General features: G+C 33.0%; 1 protein-coding gene across 1 annotated transcript in view; it reads left to right on the top strand.

Moving 5' to 3' along the window:
• Positions 1–1,273: 1,273 nt before the first annotated feature.
• The window catches only part of LOC134260265 (atrial natriuretic peptide receptor 1-like), a 46,487-nt gene continuing 31,389 nt past the window's right edge, over positions 1,274–16,371 (top strand). The window contains exons 1-12 of the mRNA XM_062742835.1: positions 1,274–1,517; positions 7,366–7,472; positions 8,133–8,339; positions 8,496–8,639; positions 8,866–9,062; positions 9,285–9,410; positions 10,752–10,887; positions 11,733–11,854; positions 12,035–12,110; positions 12,455–12,536; positions 14,526–14,622; positions 14,912–15,079. Of these exons, the coding sequence (XP_062598819.1) occupies positions 1,318–1,517; positions 7,366–7,472; positions 8,133–8,339; positions 8,496–8,639; positions 8,866–9,062; positions 9,285–9,410; positions 10,752–10,887; positions 11,733–11,854; positions 12,035–12,110; positions 12,455–12,536; positions 14,526–14,622; positions 14,912–15,079 (1,662 nt within the window). The 5' untranslated portion in view covers positions 1,274–1,317. The remainder of the gene's footprint in view (positions 1,518–7,365; positions 7,473–8,132; positions 8,340–8,495; positions 8,640–8,865; positions 9,063–9,284; positions 9,411–10,751; positions 10,888–11,732; positions 11,855–12,034; positions 12,111–12,454; positions 12,537–14,525; positions 14,623–14,911; positions 15,080–16,371) is intronic.

Genomic DNA, 16,371 nt, shown 5'->3' on the forward strand with positions numbered 1-16,371 from the left:
GGAGAGCAACCCCCCCCCCCCGGCCCCCCTGTTGCTACGTGCCTGCTACTAGATATGAATAGAAAAAATATGTTTACCAATAACGGGACATGATAAGAACAAATGAGAATTCCGAAAGATTTTTGAATACCACAAAGTTAGTTTCAATCAGAAACTCGGACATCTTTTCAATCAACTTCAGGGTACTTGTGTGTACAATCAAAATGTTTGCAAATGACCAATGACAAGGTAGGTAAATTTTAAAAGTCCCGTTTTAATTAAAAAAAAACATCTGTAAATGTAATCAATTTGATGAAACAAGAATTTCAGCTGCCTCGTTTAAAGTCATCATTTCTTAAGTTCTCTGGTCGATATAATGACCTTGTCAGCAAATACAACTCAGCAGTTTACCACTGAGTCATATGCTGTCTGAGGTTTTTCATATAAAATTTTAGTCCATTATTTATACTCTGAATGAACTGACGACTAATTTTCCCGTTATTTCCCGATCATGACAAGGAGCACACGGCGGTTGTGACCGATCGGCAGGGGATACTCACTCCTCCATGTTGCACCTGATCCTACCTTCGATGGTTTGGAGGTCTGTGTTTGCTCTGCACCTATTTTGTATTGTTTTATGGATTTCTGATCTTGAATACTGTGTGTTATCTCAATATGTTTCATGAAAAAGCCTGGATACTCTACAATAATATGTGAATTTCTTAATCTGATAAAAAAAATAGTATGCTTTAAAAATTTGGAAAAAAGTGATTTCAATTCCTATTTTTAGTATTAATATGGCAGAAACACAGCCCGTTTTGATTAGCCTGAAAAAAAGAACGGAGTCTGCTTATTTAATTAAGTCACCAGTTTTTCTGCTGTTATTTAATCACCCTGCTGCACATCATGTTCACACAACGTATAAAACAAAGTGATGGCGTCCTCTCCTCATAATTATGTAAATACGAATAGATCATGTTTTATAATTATCGACCGTTCTTCACCTGTGGAAAATATAAGTAACAAGAATTCCTATTTTCTATGCTCCTGCGTCGCTCTCAAACATTAAAATCAAACAAAATTTTATTTACCAATTGTATTCTAAGGATTGGTATCGGCTTTGGAGTTCATTTAGCAATAAAAACGCTACAGTAGGAAATAGTACCAGTTTCTGAATGATGATCGAATTAACTTTTTGTGAACACTCACCTTTAGCTGCTTAATAATTTGATTAGAAAACTACTAATGTAGTGGGACATCTACTCCACATCATGTTATATATTTAAACCTATTCAATATTTTTTTTAAATAGAAAATACCACAAGCTACTCTATAATAATGGTGCACGGCATTTGTCGTGCCGAGGTATTCGTCTTTCTAGGATCTGTGGGTATTGTTTTGAGTTCGCATTTTCATCTTGGACTCTTAATGTTGCGGGGACAGAAGAACTGGGCGAGTTACGAACTTCAGGCGAGTGCTATATCTATTGCAGTAGACAACGCCAGAAAAGATGGACATTTCCTGAATCATACTTTCAGGTAAGTTTCCTATTTCACTGTTACAACAGCAGAGAATACTGGGTTTGTATAAGTGAGGTACGCATTAAGATATTGTGAGATTGAGCAAAGAGGGATTTATAAAACCCCGAGAAAGGTTTCACCATTTTTCCCCCAAAAAGAAGATAAATATTGCCATTTAGTATCTCCTAAAGGTTCAGGACAAAAGAATCCAAGATTAGCATATTTTAAGTATATTTTAAGTATATCCGTATTGTAGTTTAAATATAATAATATATATTATAAATATACATACAAAAATCAAAGCATTTGAAGAAATGATAAATAAGTCAATAAAAAGAAATGATTTTAATAAATAAATAGATATATACAAGTTTCAATGAAATAATTGTAAGAAAGTCAAAAGGAATGTTAGAAACACTCCGTGGATTGTCAGGTGGATTGTCAGGTTTGTACTTACACGGAAATTAACAAAAATGATGAAGGCACCGATTAAAACAATTGTAAATAAAGGAAATAAAATCAAATGTATACTCAATACTGCATCGGTGTCTGTAAATTAAGTAACACGCTTGCAGTTATGAACTATTTCAAAAATAAAATTCAATGCTTAAAAATGAACGTCGATGGTCATTGCAAGACTTCATGCTACCATGCTTGTGTTTTATTTTATTATGACACGTAATTATTGAAGTCGCCATTACGTCACATCAAAACAATCTTCTAAGCGATAACTTAAATCACTAATTTTTTTGGAACAATATTTTAAAATGAAATATGGAGATAATCAGATAAACAGAATCTATTATTTATTTATGTTACACCAAAACAAATTGGGAGCATAACGGACGTTTGAAAAAATACAGAGGTGGGATCAGATCTGAGGGATAAGTGAACATCCCCTTACGACCGGCCACATCCACCGTGTCCTCTTATCTTGTTTTGGAAATAGCTAAAACTAGATAAAGAATTCAGTGTGCAAAAATGGCCCAGCAATATATTTTTTGGGACAAAAGTAGATTTATAATTAATTGTAGCATAAACTTTCTTTGTAAAGTTCGGTATGAAACTTTTCAAATTGTGATATCCAATTGTGCTCATTTCGCGTAGTGGTCTGGATCTTCATGGATGAGTTTTCTCAAAAATCTAAAATTTGGCAATACAGAGAGTGAGAATGAGGGGGGTGGAGAACAATTAGTTCATATGTCTTTTTTAAAAACTGCAATTCAGAAGATATAAATTATTTAAGACAATTTAACATTATTTATTGAAGTTTTTTTTTTCAAAAATGCATAAATTCAATATATTAATTCAAAAATGGACAGGATATGACATTACTACATCCAATGGCATGACATGTTAATGATTTCAAGAAAGAAATTATTGCAGCCCGGAGGACCGGGCTGCTCTATACATATAAGTTTAAGTGTTGGTGTATGGGGATTGAGGTGGGAGAAGTTATTCAGAATTAAAGGTTTCCTAAACATTGAAAACATTATTAATCAAAATTTTCGTTCCCTTTCTAAATAACGAGATACATAATATATTTACTTCTATAAAGTGAATCTGTAAAAATATATGTTTTTAATATTTTAAAATATGTAAAGTTGCTTATCATTTACTATCGAAAAAACGACAGGTCCCTTTTTTTAGAACATCGAATTTTACTTCTCGGATAAAAACGTTCTCTGCACAGTTTGTGTTTTATATTATAATATTGAAAAATAATATATTTTTAAATATAGGTGATACGTGTGTCTAACTTCAATTTATATTTTATGCAGCCAACATTTACTTGAGGAATTGATCAAGTTTAAAGTGGTATCGTTTTTGATTAATTTTTATCCGACTACAAGTTTTCAAAATATTCGCGACTATCGTCTCCATCAATTAGACGGATTGCCTTTTCACACATATCGAAGCGGTTTGATGATCAAGACTCATTTTCATTGTTTACTTGATATATTTCCCGGGCGACAATTGATGGTTACATCAATATTTTCTTGTAATTATTGTTAGAATATTTTGTATACTGTCAACCTGTCTATTCAAAATCAAAGTGTTATGAATATGATTCTCTCACTGCCAAACATCTCCTTTACAAAATTCAATTATTATTCTCTCGAGCTTTACATTGATCACTGTTGATTAATACAGACATTTGCCGGGAAGGATTTTTTGCGTCTTATCCTGTTTATAGTATATTTATGAACTATGATCACATGTGAGTGGAAATCTGTGTAAAAAATCGATACACTCCAATTAACGAAAAATAAAAAAAAATATTCGATTCGATTCCGTGTTAGAGATCAGTAATGAACTTGATTTATTAATAAAATTTTCCACCTACAGAGGGTTATGGAAAAAGATATGCATTGTTGATATCAAATAAATCTGAACCCGATGGCTACTTTTGTACGTTTAAGGGGGCGGACTGTGGTTTCCATTGCGCAATATTTCGCGCAACATCGTAAAATGAAGCGTACTTACTGCTTTAAAGCAACTTTTTTCGCTTAATTATTAGAATTAAACAAAATTAAGAAATTATAGGTATAAAAATGTAATTACAATTTTATATAACTTACTTTTCTTTTTAACGATTTTCAATTGATAAGTAGGTTGACGTCGTTACATTGTGTTTTTGACGTTATCATAAACTAAAGCTCTTAAAGAAAGGAATGATAAAAATGTTATTAAAGAAAAAGTAATAAACATACGCTCCCGAAATTTAAAACATAAAAAAATGAGAATATCTCCATTTTTTTTACTATGTTTTCTTATGAATCCTTTGTGCCCGACATATTTTAAGTTGTACTCTATAAAAAAAGAGCAAAAATTCGTTATATTTTGGCATTTTGAAATACCGCCTATGGTAACAAGACGGTAGAATTTTGTGTTTCTTACATATATTGTATAATATATTGTATAATATAGTATTACCCATCAAATATAATAGTTTGAACAAAAAGTCTACCGTAGTATTTTTATAATTTTCTTTAAAGTGCTAAGAATTGGCATTTTCTTATATAATCCTATAGTTATTGTACCTGTATTTTGAGACGGTCCCTCAAAAATACCTAGACGGTAGATTTTCCCAAAACTTTACATGTACAGGGAAGTTAATGCAAGTTATAAGGTATAAAAATGAAGAGTTTCGCCATTGCAGTTTTCACACAATAAAACCCCAGTCGGCCCCCTTAAACTAGTCATATATTTCAAAATTGCTATTGCAAAAGCCTTTAACGTGATCTATAATAAGTTTACGAGATCACTATTCGTTAGTAATTACTTCAGGATTGAATATATTTCAATAAGTCTGATTAACGAGAAATTAATCTTTCAAAAAATGAATCATGCACTTAAGTGTTACGATGCATTTGAAATGTATCAAGAAACATATGGAGATAACAAACAGTGTTCAAGATCATAAGTTCATAAAACAATACAAAATAGGAGTAAAGCAAACATGGACCTCCAAAACATAGAGGTGGGATCAGGTGCCATGGAGGTGTGAGCATCCCCTGCCGACCTGTCACACCCGCCGTGTGCTCCTTGTGCTCCCGAAATATCGGAAAAATCCGTAGTCAATTCAGTGTATAAATAATGGACTAATAATTAGTAGGAAAAACATTAGACAGCATTTGTCTCAGTGATAAATGACAAGGTCATTGTATCGACATTAGATCGTAGGAAACGGGGATTTTAAACAAGACTGCTAATATTCTTGTTTCATCAACTTGCTTGTCAATAATTTACCTATTATTGAAATTGTTCATACGTAGAGCATGCTCTTGCGCATCGAATCAACTGAGATATATTAACTCCGTATACAGGTGATGAAGGTATATATTACAGAAAAGTTGAGCTTTGTTGTCATGGAGCTTGGTTGTTAGATTGCCATTAACGTAATTTTCAAATAAACTAGAGGTACTTTGAGCAGTGAGCTCACTAAATGATACCCCCGCCTCCCATATGGTTATAATGGCAAAGTCCATGTTTTGCTGTGGCCGGGAAACCAAAAATATGTGTCGGATCAAAAAGTTAAATAGGGGGTGCACAATGGCAATATGTAATAAAGATTCTATGAAAGTGTCATTAAATTTCACTCAATGGTATAAGAAGAGTTGCGGATTAGAGATTGGTACCCCAAAGGCTAACAGACAGACGGACGGACGGACGTACATACCAATTACAGTTTACCCTCCCACTTTTCAAGCGGGGGTATAAATATCCAGATTTGAAATAGACGTGTCCGACTCTGGTATTTTTTTTTTCTCAAGCTCACCGGGAAATTATCAATATTAATTGACAATACGCGTCGTCGATATCTCGGAATGTTGAGTTGAAGGCCACTGAAAGTGTGTTCTTCTTTCCTTGTATAATACTTTGGACAAAATCTGCATCATATGAATACAGAAAAGGTCTGCTAATAACGGGGGTAATTTTTACCCATAGAAATTCCAATAGATTGTTCGAAGACCTGGTCTACGAAAATCACATATATATTGTCAATCAGAAGCTCAAGCATCTTTTGATGTCAACTTCCGAGTACTTTTTTGTAAATCATAATCTATTTTAACTTTTGGAAATTTTGAAATCAAAAGATTTTATCGAAAGCAACATCTTAAAACCTACGATATTTCAATTTTTTTTCTATACACAACCATTCCCCATGATAAATTAACGTCCAAGCTTTTTGATATCAACGACAGCTGTTTTTTTTAAAGGAATGGAAATGGAAAATTTATTTACCTTGTCTTCGTATTTCATTGCCATTTCAAAATCATGACATGTAGCACACGGCTTGTGTTAAGGGTCGACAGGGGATTCTCCTACAGAGCACCTGATCCCACCTCTGATGTTTTAGAGGTCCGTGGTTTCTCTGCTCCTATTTCACATTGTTTAATAGACTTTTGAGCTTGAATACTATTTGTTATCTCCACATATTCAATTACAAATCTGACTTTTTTCGTTATCCATAAACACGTGTGCAACAACACTGTTAAATCTTGATAAAAAGTTAAGACAAAAAGCGTTTACTATGTAAACTACAAAAAATATCTTATTAGTTCTAAAAAATATACGGAATGAATGTAATTGTATTCCTCGTGAGCACAACGCGCAAAAAAAATTGTGTTTGTCTGTTTGTGTGTGTGTTTTTTTTTTTTACAGATAAATGTTTTGTCTTCCAGGAAATAACTCTTGAGAGTTATAATTGCACTTATAAATACTTTACTTGCTTTTTTATACTAGATTCTATTTATATTTTCTTTGTAATGTTTTATCTATTAAGAAAACATAAAAAATAGTTCATCAAAATTAGTCATCTACTAGGAAAATATAAAACATGTTGTGAATATGATTCGGTAATGCATCAAAAGACTTTTATATTCAATCTACCTGCATGTGCTTGCATTCAACTCTCTACTATTTTTATTCTTTAATTACAAAGGCATCAAAACCGGAGAGGGGAGGGGAGGAAGGCTTAGCCCCAAACCTTTTTGCAAAGATTAAGCATAATAAATACATTGAACATTTTGGCGTAGTTTAACCCCACCCCACCCACCTTCAACAGCCAAGTTGTAGTAGGGGTCATAAAAAGCTCAGTGGTAGTGTTTGAAAAAAAAATGGTACTGATTTTCGTACTTGGACAATGGACACAATTTTCCCCTCTTTGCTTGTCAAGTTATTTTGTAGGTTTGATCCCCCTTTCAATTGGCTTTCGACACCTATGAATTATTCATTCAGTATGTAATTTTTTATGTGCTAATTTTAATTATTTATCATAACCCTTGCTCCAGTTCATTACAGTTTATTAGAATAAGCTATTGATATTACTTTTTGACTAATATGTTAATTTAATTATCAGTGTGACGTCACGTTTTGTCGATGACATGTCCCTGACGGCAGGTGAAACAGTGCGCATGATCACAGAGGATAAGATTGATCTACTTTTGGGCCATCCCTCCTCAAAGCGTAAGGAAATTTTTGATTTTACTCGACCAAATCAATCTACAACGATAAATATTGAGCTGTGTATCTTTTTCATTCCATGTAATTCATTGTTCATTGTTTACTCTTATGCATTTACCTATTCTTTGTTCCAAGAAAATCTAAATATAGTAATAACTATAAATAGAATGAGTTTAAAATTTTGTCAAATTCTTCATTCATCTCAGTTTTGGACTGATTCCACCTCTAATGTTGTAAAGGTCCGTGTTTGCTGTGCTCCTATTTTATATTGCTTTATGAACTTTTGATCTTGAATGTTGTTAACGTTGCTCATTTCCATATGTTTCAAGAATAACATGTTCATTGTCATCAAAACTTAAGCATATAGACATTAAAAGTATATGATTCTACAACTGCAAAAAGTACTACATAATTAAGGTACATCGTATCAAGTAAGAATCAATAGATAGTTAGAAATTCGTCAGTTTAATTTCGAGTTTTTCTCCTTTTATATTTGCTTAACATCTTGTTGTAGAATATGAAAAAAAAAACGGAAAAATATTCTTGAATTATTAAAATGCATAATATATTGAAACTTTTAAAAACATTTCTGTGTTGCGATTACATTAAATTATTCATAAAAATAAAACCTGGCAACCTTTTCTATATTGTAAAACAACACAGGAAATCTAGGACCCGCTTACGTGACCCCATATTATAACATTCCCCATATCAGCTGGGAAGCCAACGACCCAACATTCGAGAAGAAAGACATATTTAAAACGTTTATACGGCTGTCTTCAACCTTTAACAAAGTTGGTCTGGCTACAGCTTCACTGTTTACCAAGTTCAACTGGAATGTCACTGCACTTCTCATACAGACGTCTTATGGTAACTAGGAAACACTTCGCTTTGTCATTTGTAGAACTTTAGTAACCAATTCATATTGTAATATATCATAATTAAATGTAATTTGCATTTCCAAGTTTATTTTCTATTACGTAATTTTTTGGCTTTCAAATAGGTTTTTATGTTTTTCTCTTACAGACCTATGCTTGCATGCAATGAATGGTTTTTTAACCAGAGTGGCGCACCATAAAATTACCGTGTCTTCTTACCTACGTTTTACAGAAAATCCTTCCAAAAGTCAGATAGATCAATATTTGAACACTATCAAGAAAACAGCAAGAAGTATTACAGCTTTTCAGAACAACAATAAAGCTTACTTTCACAAAATATTTTTCTCTCATACACCTTCCTCTTTAATTGATATACGTATTTTTTTATAATATTCAGATCTATTCACCCTTTTATAAATTGTAAGAGTTTTTTTAAGCAAAAGAAAAAAAATTATTACTGAAGCAATAGGGTATTCTTCACGAAGTTCTTACACATTGTGTCTAATTTTCTATTGTAGTTGTGTTTATGTGCGCAGAAAATAACAATTTCCGAGAAATAATGATACGAGCTCACTACAACGGGATGACAACTGGAGATTACGTCTTCATCGATCCAAACTTCTTATCAAACGCCGACAAGTATCGATACACCGCGTGGTATAAGAATGACTCTGACGACGTCATATCACGTGAAGCATTTCGTCATGTCATTCATGTAAAATTCAAATTTGAATCCTCATTATATAGAGCCAAAGCTTATTAAAAAAAGATTTGCACAGTTTTTAAAATCTTTTATTAAGCAATATTTTTTAAAAATAACCGATGAAAAAAAACATTTTTATTTTCTCAATATCAATCAAAGATACTTCAGTGCATGTCCTTATTACTGTATGTGAATATCACAAATCATGGATTTTTATTATTGACCTGGATTTAGTTAACAGCAGCTAGATGGTTTGATGATGCCAGCAAGGAGCGTCACTTAGAACTAATGAGAACGATTCCACAGAGAATGGCAGAGCCTCCATGGAATGATTCTACTGCACTTGATGAAGGCCTCTCCGTAATTATTGTTAACCTGTCTTGTAATGTACAATATAAATCAAAGAAATTTCTGTTTAACAAACAACAATACACTTCCTGTATAATGGGTAAAGGTTTCTAGAAATGATGCTTACTAGTCTACTTAGAAGGAAAAAAGGAGGGTCGGAAAATTAACAGCAATTGACTACTTTCTCTCTGTTTGAAAGAATACAATTGTTTTTGTTTGCTTTCTCCAATTTGTAAGTTAATTTGCTTCCTCTATACGGCTTTTTGTCTGTTATCGGTATATAAATATTTCAGATTTTCTGCGTGTAGCCCTCCACGTCAGCCTCTACGTTACATGATTTTATGTTGCTGTTTAGCTCCTACGTTACACGATTCCTCGTCAGCTCCTACGTTACATGATTCTATGTTGCTGTTTATCTGTTTGTAGCCCTCAACATCAGCTCCTACGTTACATGATTCTAATTAATTATTGCTGTTTATGTAATTTATTGCTGTTTATCTGTTTGTAGCCCTCTACGTCAGCCTCTACATGATTCTATTTCTGTTATCATGATTACGTTACATGTTGCATTGCTGTTTTCTGCCCTCTTGTAGCATGATTTTATGTTGCTGTTTATCTGTTTGTAGCCCTCTACGTCAGCTCCTACGTTACACGATTCTATGTAATTATTGCTGTTTATAGCCCTCTACGTCAGCTCCTACGTTACATGATTCTAATTAATTATTGCTGTTATTCTGTTTGTACCCCCAACATTAGCCCCTGTGTTACATGATTCTACGTAATTATTGCAGTTTATCTGTTTGTAGCCCTCCACGTCAGCCCCTACGTTACATGATTCTATGTAGTCATTGCTGTTTATCTGTTTGTTGCCCTCCACGTCAGCTCCTACGTTACACGATTCAATGTAATTATTACTGTTTATCTGTTTGTAGCCCTCTACGTCAGCTCCTACGTTACACGATTCTATGTAATTATTGCTGTTTATAGCCCTCTACGTCAGCTCCTACGTTACATGATTCCATGTTGCTGTTTTTCTGTTTGTAGTCCTCCACGTCAGCTCCTACGTTACACGATTCTATGTAATTATTGCTGTTTATCTGTTTGTTGCCCTCCACGTCAGCTCCTACGTTACACGATTCTATGTAATTATTGTTGTTTATCTGTTTGTAGCCCTCAACATCAGCCCCTACGTTACACGATTCTATGTAATTATTGCTGTTTATCTGTTTGTTGCCCTCCACGTCAGCTCCTACGTTACACGATTCTATGTAATTATTACTGTTTATCTGTTTATAGCCCTCTACGTCAGCTCCTACGTTACATGATTTTATATTGCTGTTTATCTGTTTGTAGCCCTCCACATCAGCTCCTACGTTACATGATTCTATGTACCTGGCTGTTTTGTGGTGGGACCATTGTTATAAAAGAGGACTGAATCACAGAAACGGGGCTGGACTATTCGAGTTTACTCACAACTTAACTTATAATGGTTAGCAAAGAACTGTCTTAAAACAATTTCTTTTTCTTGAAATTTCAAGAAATATGTGGAAATTACGAACAGTATTCGAGCTCAAAAGTCCATTAAACATCATAAAATAGAAGCGAAGTAAATAAAGACCTCCAAAACTTCAGAAGTAGGATCAGGTGCCGTTGAGATTTGAGATCCCCAGCCGACCGGTCAAACCTGCCGTGTGGTTCTTGTCGAGCCTCACTATTTTATTACAAATGCTATATGTACTCCCATATATACTCTTCTTACGTTCATACGGGGTTATTATCTCTCAGATGATTCGATAATTAAGAGCATGTTCTACATGCTTTATTAACTATTACTAAAAACATTTTGAAGATCAAACTGATAAAAAAAGAAATTCAGCAGTCTCGTTTTAAGGCATCCCGTACGTTATAATGTCGATACAATGATATTGTCAGCAAATACAAGCTATCATCAAATGCTAACTGATATGTTGTTTATACTTCATGTAAATGTTAGGCCATTAACTACAATCTGAATTGTCTGTGATTTTTCCCGTTATTTCTGATCATGACAAAAGAGATGAATGACCGATCGACAGGGAATACTCACTTCTCCATGGCATCTAATCCCACCGCTGATGTTTTGAAAGTCCGTGGTTGCATTGCTCCGTATTCATATAGTTAATTAAATGGACTTTTAATTTTGAATACCATTCGTTATCTCCATATGATTAATTTTTAGGATTGATAATGTATTTAAATTTCCTTTCAAAATTTGTCAAAAAATATGTATCAATCCATGTATAATTTAATTGTTTGTATTTAATGTATCCTTGAAAGAAATCAAACATATCCTAGGTACTAGTGGTAAAATTCACTTTGACGGTAATGGAGATAAACAGCCTGTGTTTTGGGTAGAGGATCTGAAAAATAAAAGCGATGAAACGAGGATTTTTGCCATTGTAGAAACAGGATCGGAGGTGAGAAAGCATCAACATTGTGTTGGTTAAATTCTCTTTACTTATCTACTTATATTGAAAAAATGGAAATAAAATCAAAACTAATAAATCAAAATATATAAGGTTTTTGCGTGTGTATTAAAAAATTAACAAATTATAAAATATATTATATGTACATGTAGTTGATTTGCATTTCAACAGATTGTAACTATCTGGCAAGATAAGTCTACTCTGTGGTTGACCGATGATGGCGAGGCACCACCAAGTACGCCACCCTGTGGTTTCTCCAATGAGTTCTGTCCACCTGTGATCAAAGGCATTGTTTTCTACCTAACATACAGTTTTCAGTTTCTTTGTTTTTACATTCCTCGTCATTCAAATCTTCTCTATGAAATTAAGTTTTATAACGACATAAGCTAGTGTTTTCTATTCGAGGAGTATGCATTGACAACTTTGTAAATTATTCGGAATTCTTCCCTGGTCTTTTAAAATATAAAGTGTAAAATACGTAAAATATCCAATAAGAAACTATCCAGAACTTGAAACCTCGAAATTGTTAAATTATTATTGTTTTATCTCGTTTGACATGTTTGTAAACTATTTTTTAAATTTCTCTTTCAGATTACACCACTGAAATTATCATCTCTCTCTCTATTGTCGTCGTATTTCTCATTGCGGTCATTATAGCAGGATTTTATATCAGGTTTGTTATTTAACGTCAGTGTGAACGATGTAATACATGTTTTCTTTATTATATCCTGCTGTTGTAAAATCAGAAAAACTTTTGGCAAGACACCTTTTTCCTCTAACATCACGATTCACCGAGGGGTATCAAAATATCACTTAAACCTTACGGACATTTATAGGCATGGACATCTCTTATTTTTCTCAGCTTGTGTTTCCAGCCTCAAATGTAATATGAAGATAACGAATATACACGAGGTTAAAAAGGTCATCAAACGAATTCAAAACGAGGCAGTGTAAATACGAACCCTTAAAACATCAGAGGTGGGATCAGGTGTCATGGAAGCATATTGCTTACATGTACCTGTGTGTTTCTTGTCAGGATCGGAAAAACGTTCGTAGATAATTTAGCGTATAAAAATTTAACTAACAATGTTTAAAAAATGAATTAGCATTTGTATTATGCTTGTTGACCAGGCCAAGGTATAGATCAGGAAACTTTGAAATGAAATATATGGAGATAACGAAAGGTATTCAAGATCAAAAGTCCATAAAACAATATATAAATGGTGCCTGTTTTGGAGGGTAACAGTTGAAATTGACACCCCTCGGAAAACCATTGTCAACCTCCGCTGACGCGTCGGTTGACAATGGTTTTCCTTGGGGTGTCAATTTCAACTGTTACCCTCCAAAACAGGCACCATTTATTTTATTATACTGAATGTCTTCTTAAATTAAGTCAGCAAAAAAAAAAAAAAAAAAAAAAAAAAAAATTGTCGATCATCTTTACGTTCACGTTTACAAAGCTTTCAAACTCCTCGCTACTCCGAAAAAGATTTACTGACCTTTTTATTGTTTGTTTGATACTCTAAGAGTCTTTTATCATATAAAGTTTCGTTATTTCTGCACTCGCAAGCATGTTTCGTCTACATCGGACGCAAGCTTTTATTGACGTCAAGTTTATTCCAGTTCTTTCAAACGTGCAACTGATGTTTTGAGAATTCTACGGTGAACCGTACGCGCATAATATCCACGCATGTGGCATTACCGTTGTCACATGCGTTGCTAAGGCTGAGGGTAATAGAACAGATTGTTAACTGCGTCTAAACCAATCAGATTTTAGTATTTAACATGAAAGTATAATAATACAAAATAGCTATCGAGCAAACACGGGCCTCCAAAACATCAGAGCTGGAATCAGGTGCCATGGAGGAGTGAGCATCCACTGCCGACCGGTCATCCCCGCCGTGTGTTCCTTGTCATGTGTATAAATAATGGACTAACAATTAGAATGAAAAACGTCAGTCCGCATTTGACTCAATGATTAATTGTTTTTGCTGACAAGGTCATTGTATTGACCACAGAACTTACAAAAGATTACTTTAAACCAGACTGCTGATATTCTTGTTTCATCAGCTTTTTTGTCAATAATTTACATCGTTTTAGAAATTGTTCATACGTAGAGCTTGTTCTTGAGTATCGAATCAACTGCGTTTTATAAACTCTGTATGCAGGTGATTATTATTGTCGATATATCTAAATGTCGAGTTGAAGGCCACAGCAAATGTTTTCTTCTTTTTACCCACAGGATTTTGGACATATTCTGCTTCATATGAATACAAAAAAGGTTTAATAATAACGGGGCGCAATTGGTACCCATGGGAATTCCAATACATTGTTGGAAGACCTGGTAAATGATGATCTTAAACATGTCTAATGATATCCCCATTTCATTACCTTGTTTGGCAATAGATCTCATTTCAAGATTCTTTCGTCTGTATTTTGTTTCGTTTCAGAAATTGTTTGTTTCGTACCTTGTTAAACGATTATGATTTGTCTATATATTTCACCGTATATATTCAATTTAGATAAATGGCCCATGGCGGTAAGAACTGTTCTACAAGGCATTGGTCCCATATGTTGTTAAGTGTACAAAGGTCCTCATTTGCTCTCCTTATTTCACTTATTGTTTTTATTAAATGTTTTAAATTTGGTTTCCGCTTTTTAGGAAGAGAAAATATGACCTTCAAATCTTGAGGATGACTTGGAAAATAGAAATTACTGATGTTAGCATAAAGGGAAACAAACGTGGAATTGGAAGTCAGGTAAAGGGTAGAGATTTAAAATATAAAAAAAAAGATAGTGAACAGAAATGGAGGACAAATGTACGCTAGATCACCTAAGTTCTCAGAAGTATATGGTGTTCAATTATCAAAAGATCTTACGGTCAGCCTGATTTACAAGTGATTTGATACATATTGTATAAAGATATTTTTGAATATTATTAAAACATTGAGATAAATATAAAATATATATAATATATTAATTTTAGCTCACAAAGTTTCTGATGATATACCTTGTTAAATTAGTGTCCTTTACTATTCTTTTTTTTAGCTCAGTAAGAGTACCTTTTCAATGATTGATTGTGAAGGTAATAGTGATGGCACTAGTCACCTCAACTTTACCAAGACAGCTGAGTATAAAGGTCAGACAGTAGCCATCAAAACAAGCCCTCTGTCTACAGTTCACCTAACTATGACGGACTTGGTGGAACTGCGAGCCGTGAGTGATAATATAGTATCCAATTTGAATCTTTTAAGTTGTGGTATTCAGTCAACAAGTACCTGCAATAAGACGTCTCAGATATATTTGTTTGGTCTAACAATTACCACATAACAGGGGTTTCTATTACTTTTTTGTTTTGTTTATAGGAAATTTTGCGAAAAGGGGTAGATTTGTAAATTTGTCATTTGCGTAAGTTGTTTTTTACGATTGAAGGAAAAAATTAAAATGGTAATGTTTTTATGTCAAATGATAGCCAACATAATTTTTGCTTGTTTTATATTTTGCGAATAAAAAAATGATTGCAAAAAAAAAAAAAGCGAAAAATAGATCAATTCGGAAGAAACGTCAGATATACGGTATAATTAAACACTTTTCAAATATCACATGCACTTATTCCATGTGAAGACCTTTCAATGAAAATTTTAGTATCCTTTAAATTAAATTTAATTAACCTCTCCTTTCACTTTAATGCTATTTTTACAACTTCTCTTTGTTCAAGAACTATTTTGGTAGACATTTAATTTTAATACACTCAGTTTATTAATTACATCTGCTTTAAAGTAGGATTTTAACTTCAAAAAATAAATCGACGTGGAAAATAGATTGAAAGCAGTTCCGATTCATAAAATTTAATTGTATGAAACATCGGCGTTACCTACAGTTGCCTTCCTCGAGGGTGAAACTTTTATTTGTTAATCAATCATTTGATTAATATGTTTAACAAAATTCATGTGTCACATATTACAATGAATCAGAACTCATTAAAAACGCAGAAAAATTAAAACGCAAAAGAAGACAAACTGTTGTTGTGGATTTCAATTCAACGTTTAGATAAATTTACAACTCTTTTCTTGAGAAATGTTGCTTTCTTTCCAAAGTCAACTCATATAACAGAAAAAAAAATAAAATAAAAATAATAACCTATTCTATATCACATCGTTTTGATAAGTGTAAAAAGTATGTATAACGAAAAATAATTGATCTGAAAAAAAAATCTATTTAAACAAAAATCTGTATTACGAGGCGTAAAACAACCATAATTACATTAAAACTAAACAAGATACAGCTGTAACAATTGGAATAGCTTCGAAAGTCTTTTTATTATCAAATCCTTTCCAAGTTCATATTAGCATCCCACAATGACCAGTATGATCTTTATGTCTCTAACTGTTTTCTTTTTTTTTTTTTTTTTTATAACAAAGGACTGTTATGTATAATGGTTAATCTTTAATCAGAGGTAGGCTTCTGACTAAAAAACTGTATGTAAATCAAAGGTTTTCAAATAGCAT

Source organism: Saccostrea cucullata, unplaced genomic scaffold (genome assembly GCF_032062105.1).
Source record: "Saccostrea cucullata isolate Sc308-1 unplaced genomic scaffold, CSIRO_AGI_Scuc_v1 ctg1185, whole genome shotgun sequence".
NCBI classification, from domain to species: Eukaryota; Metazoa; Mollusca; class Bivalvia; order Ostreida; family Ostreidae; genus Saccostrea; species Saccostrea cuccullata.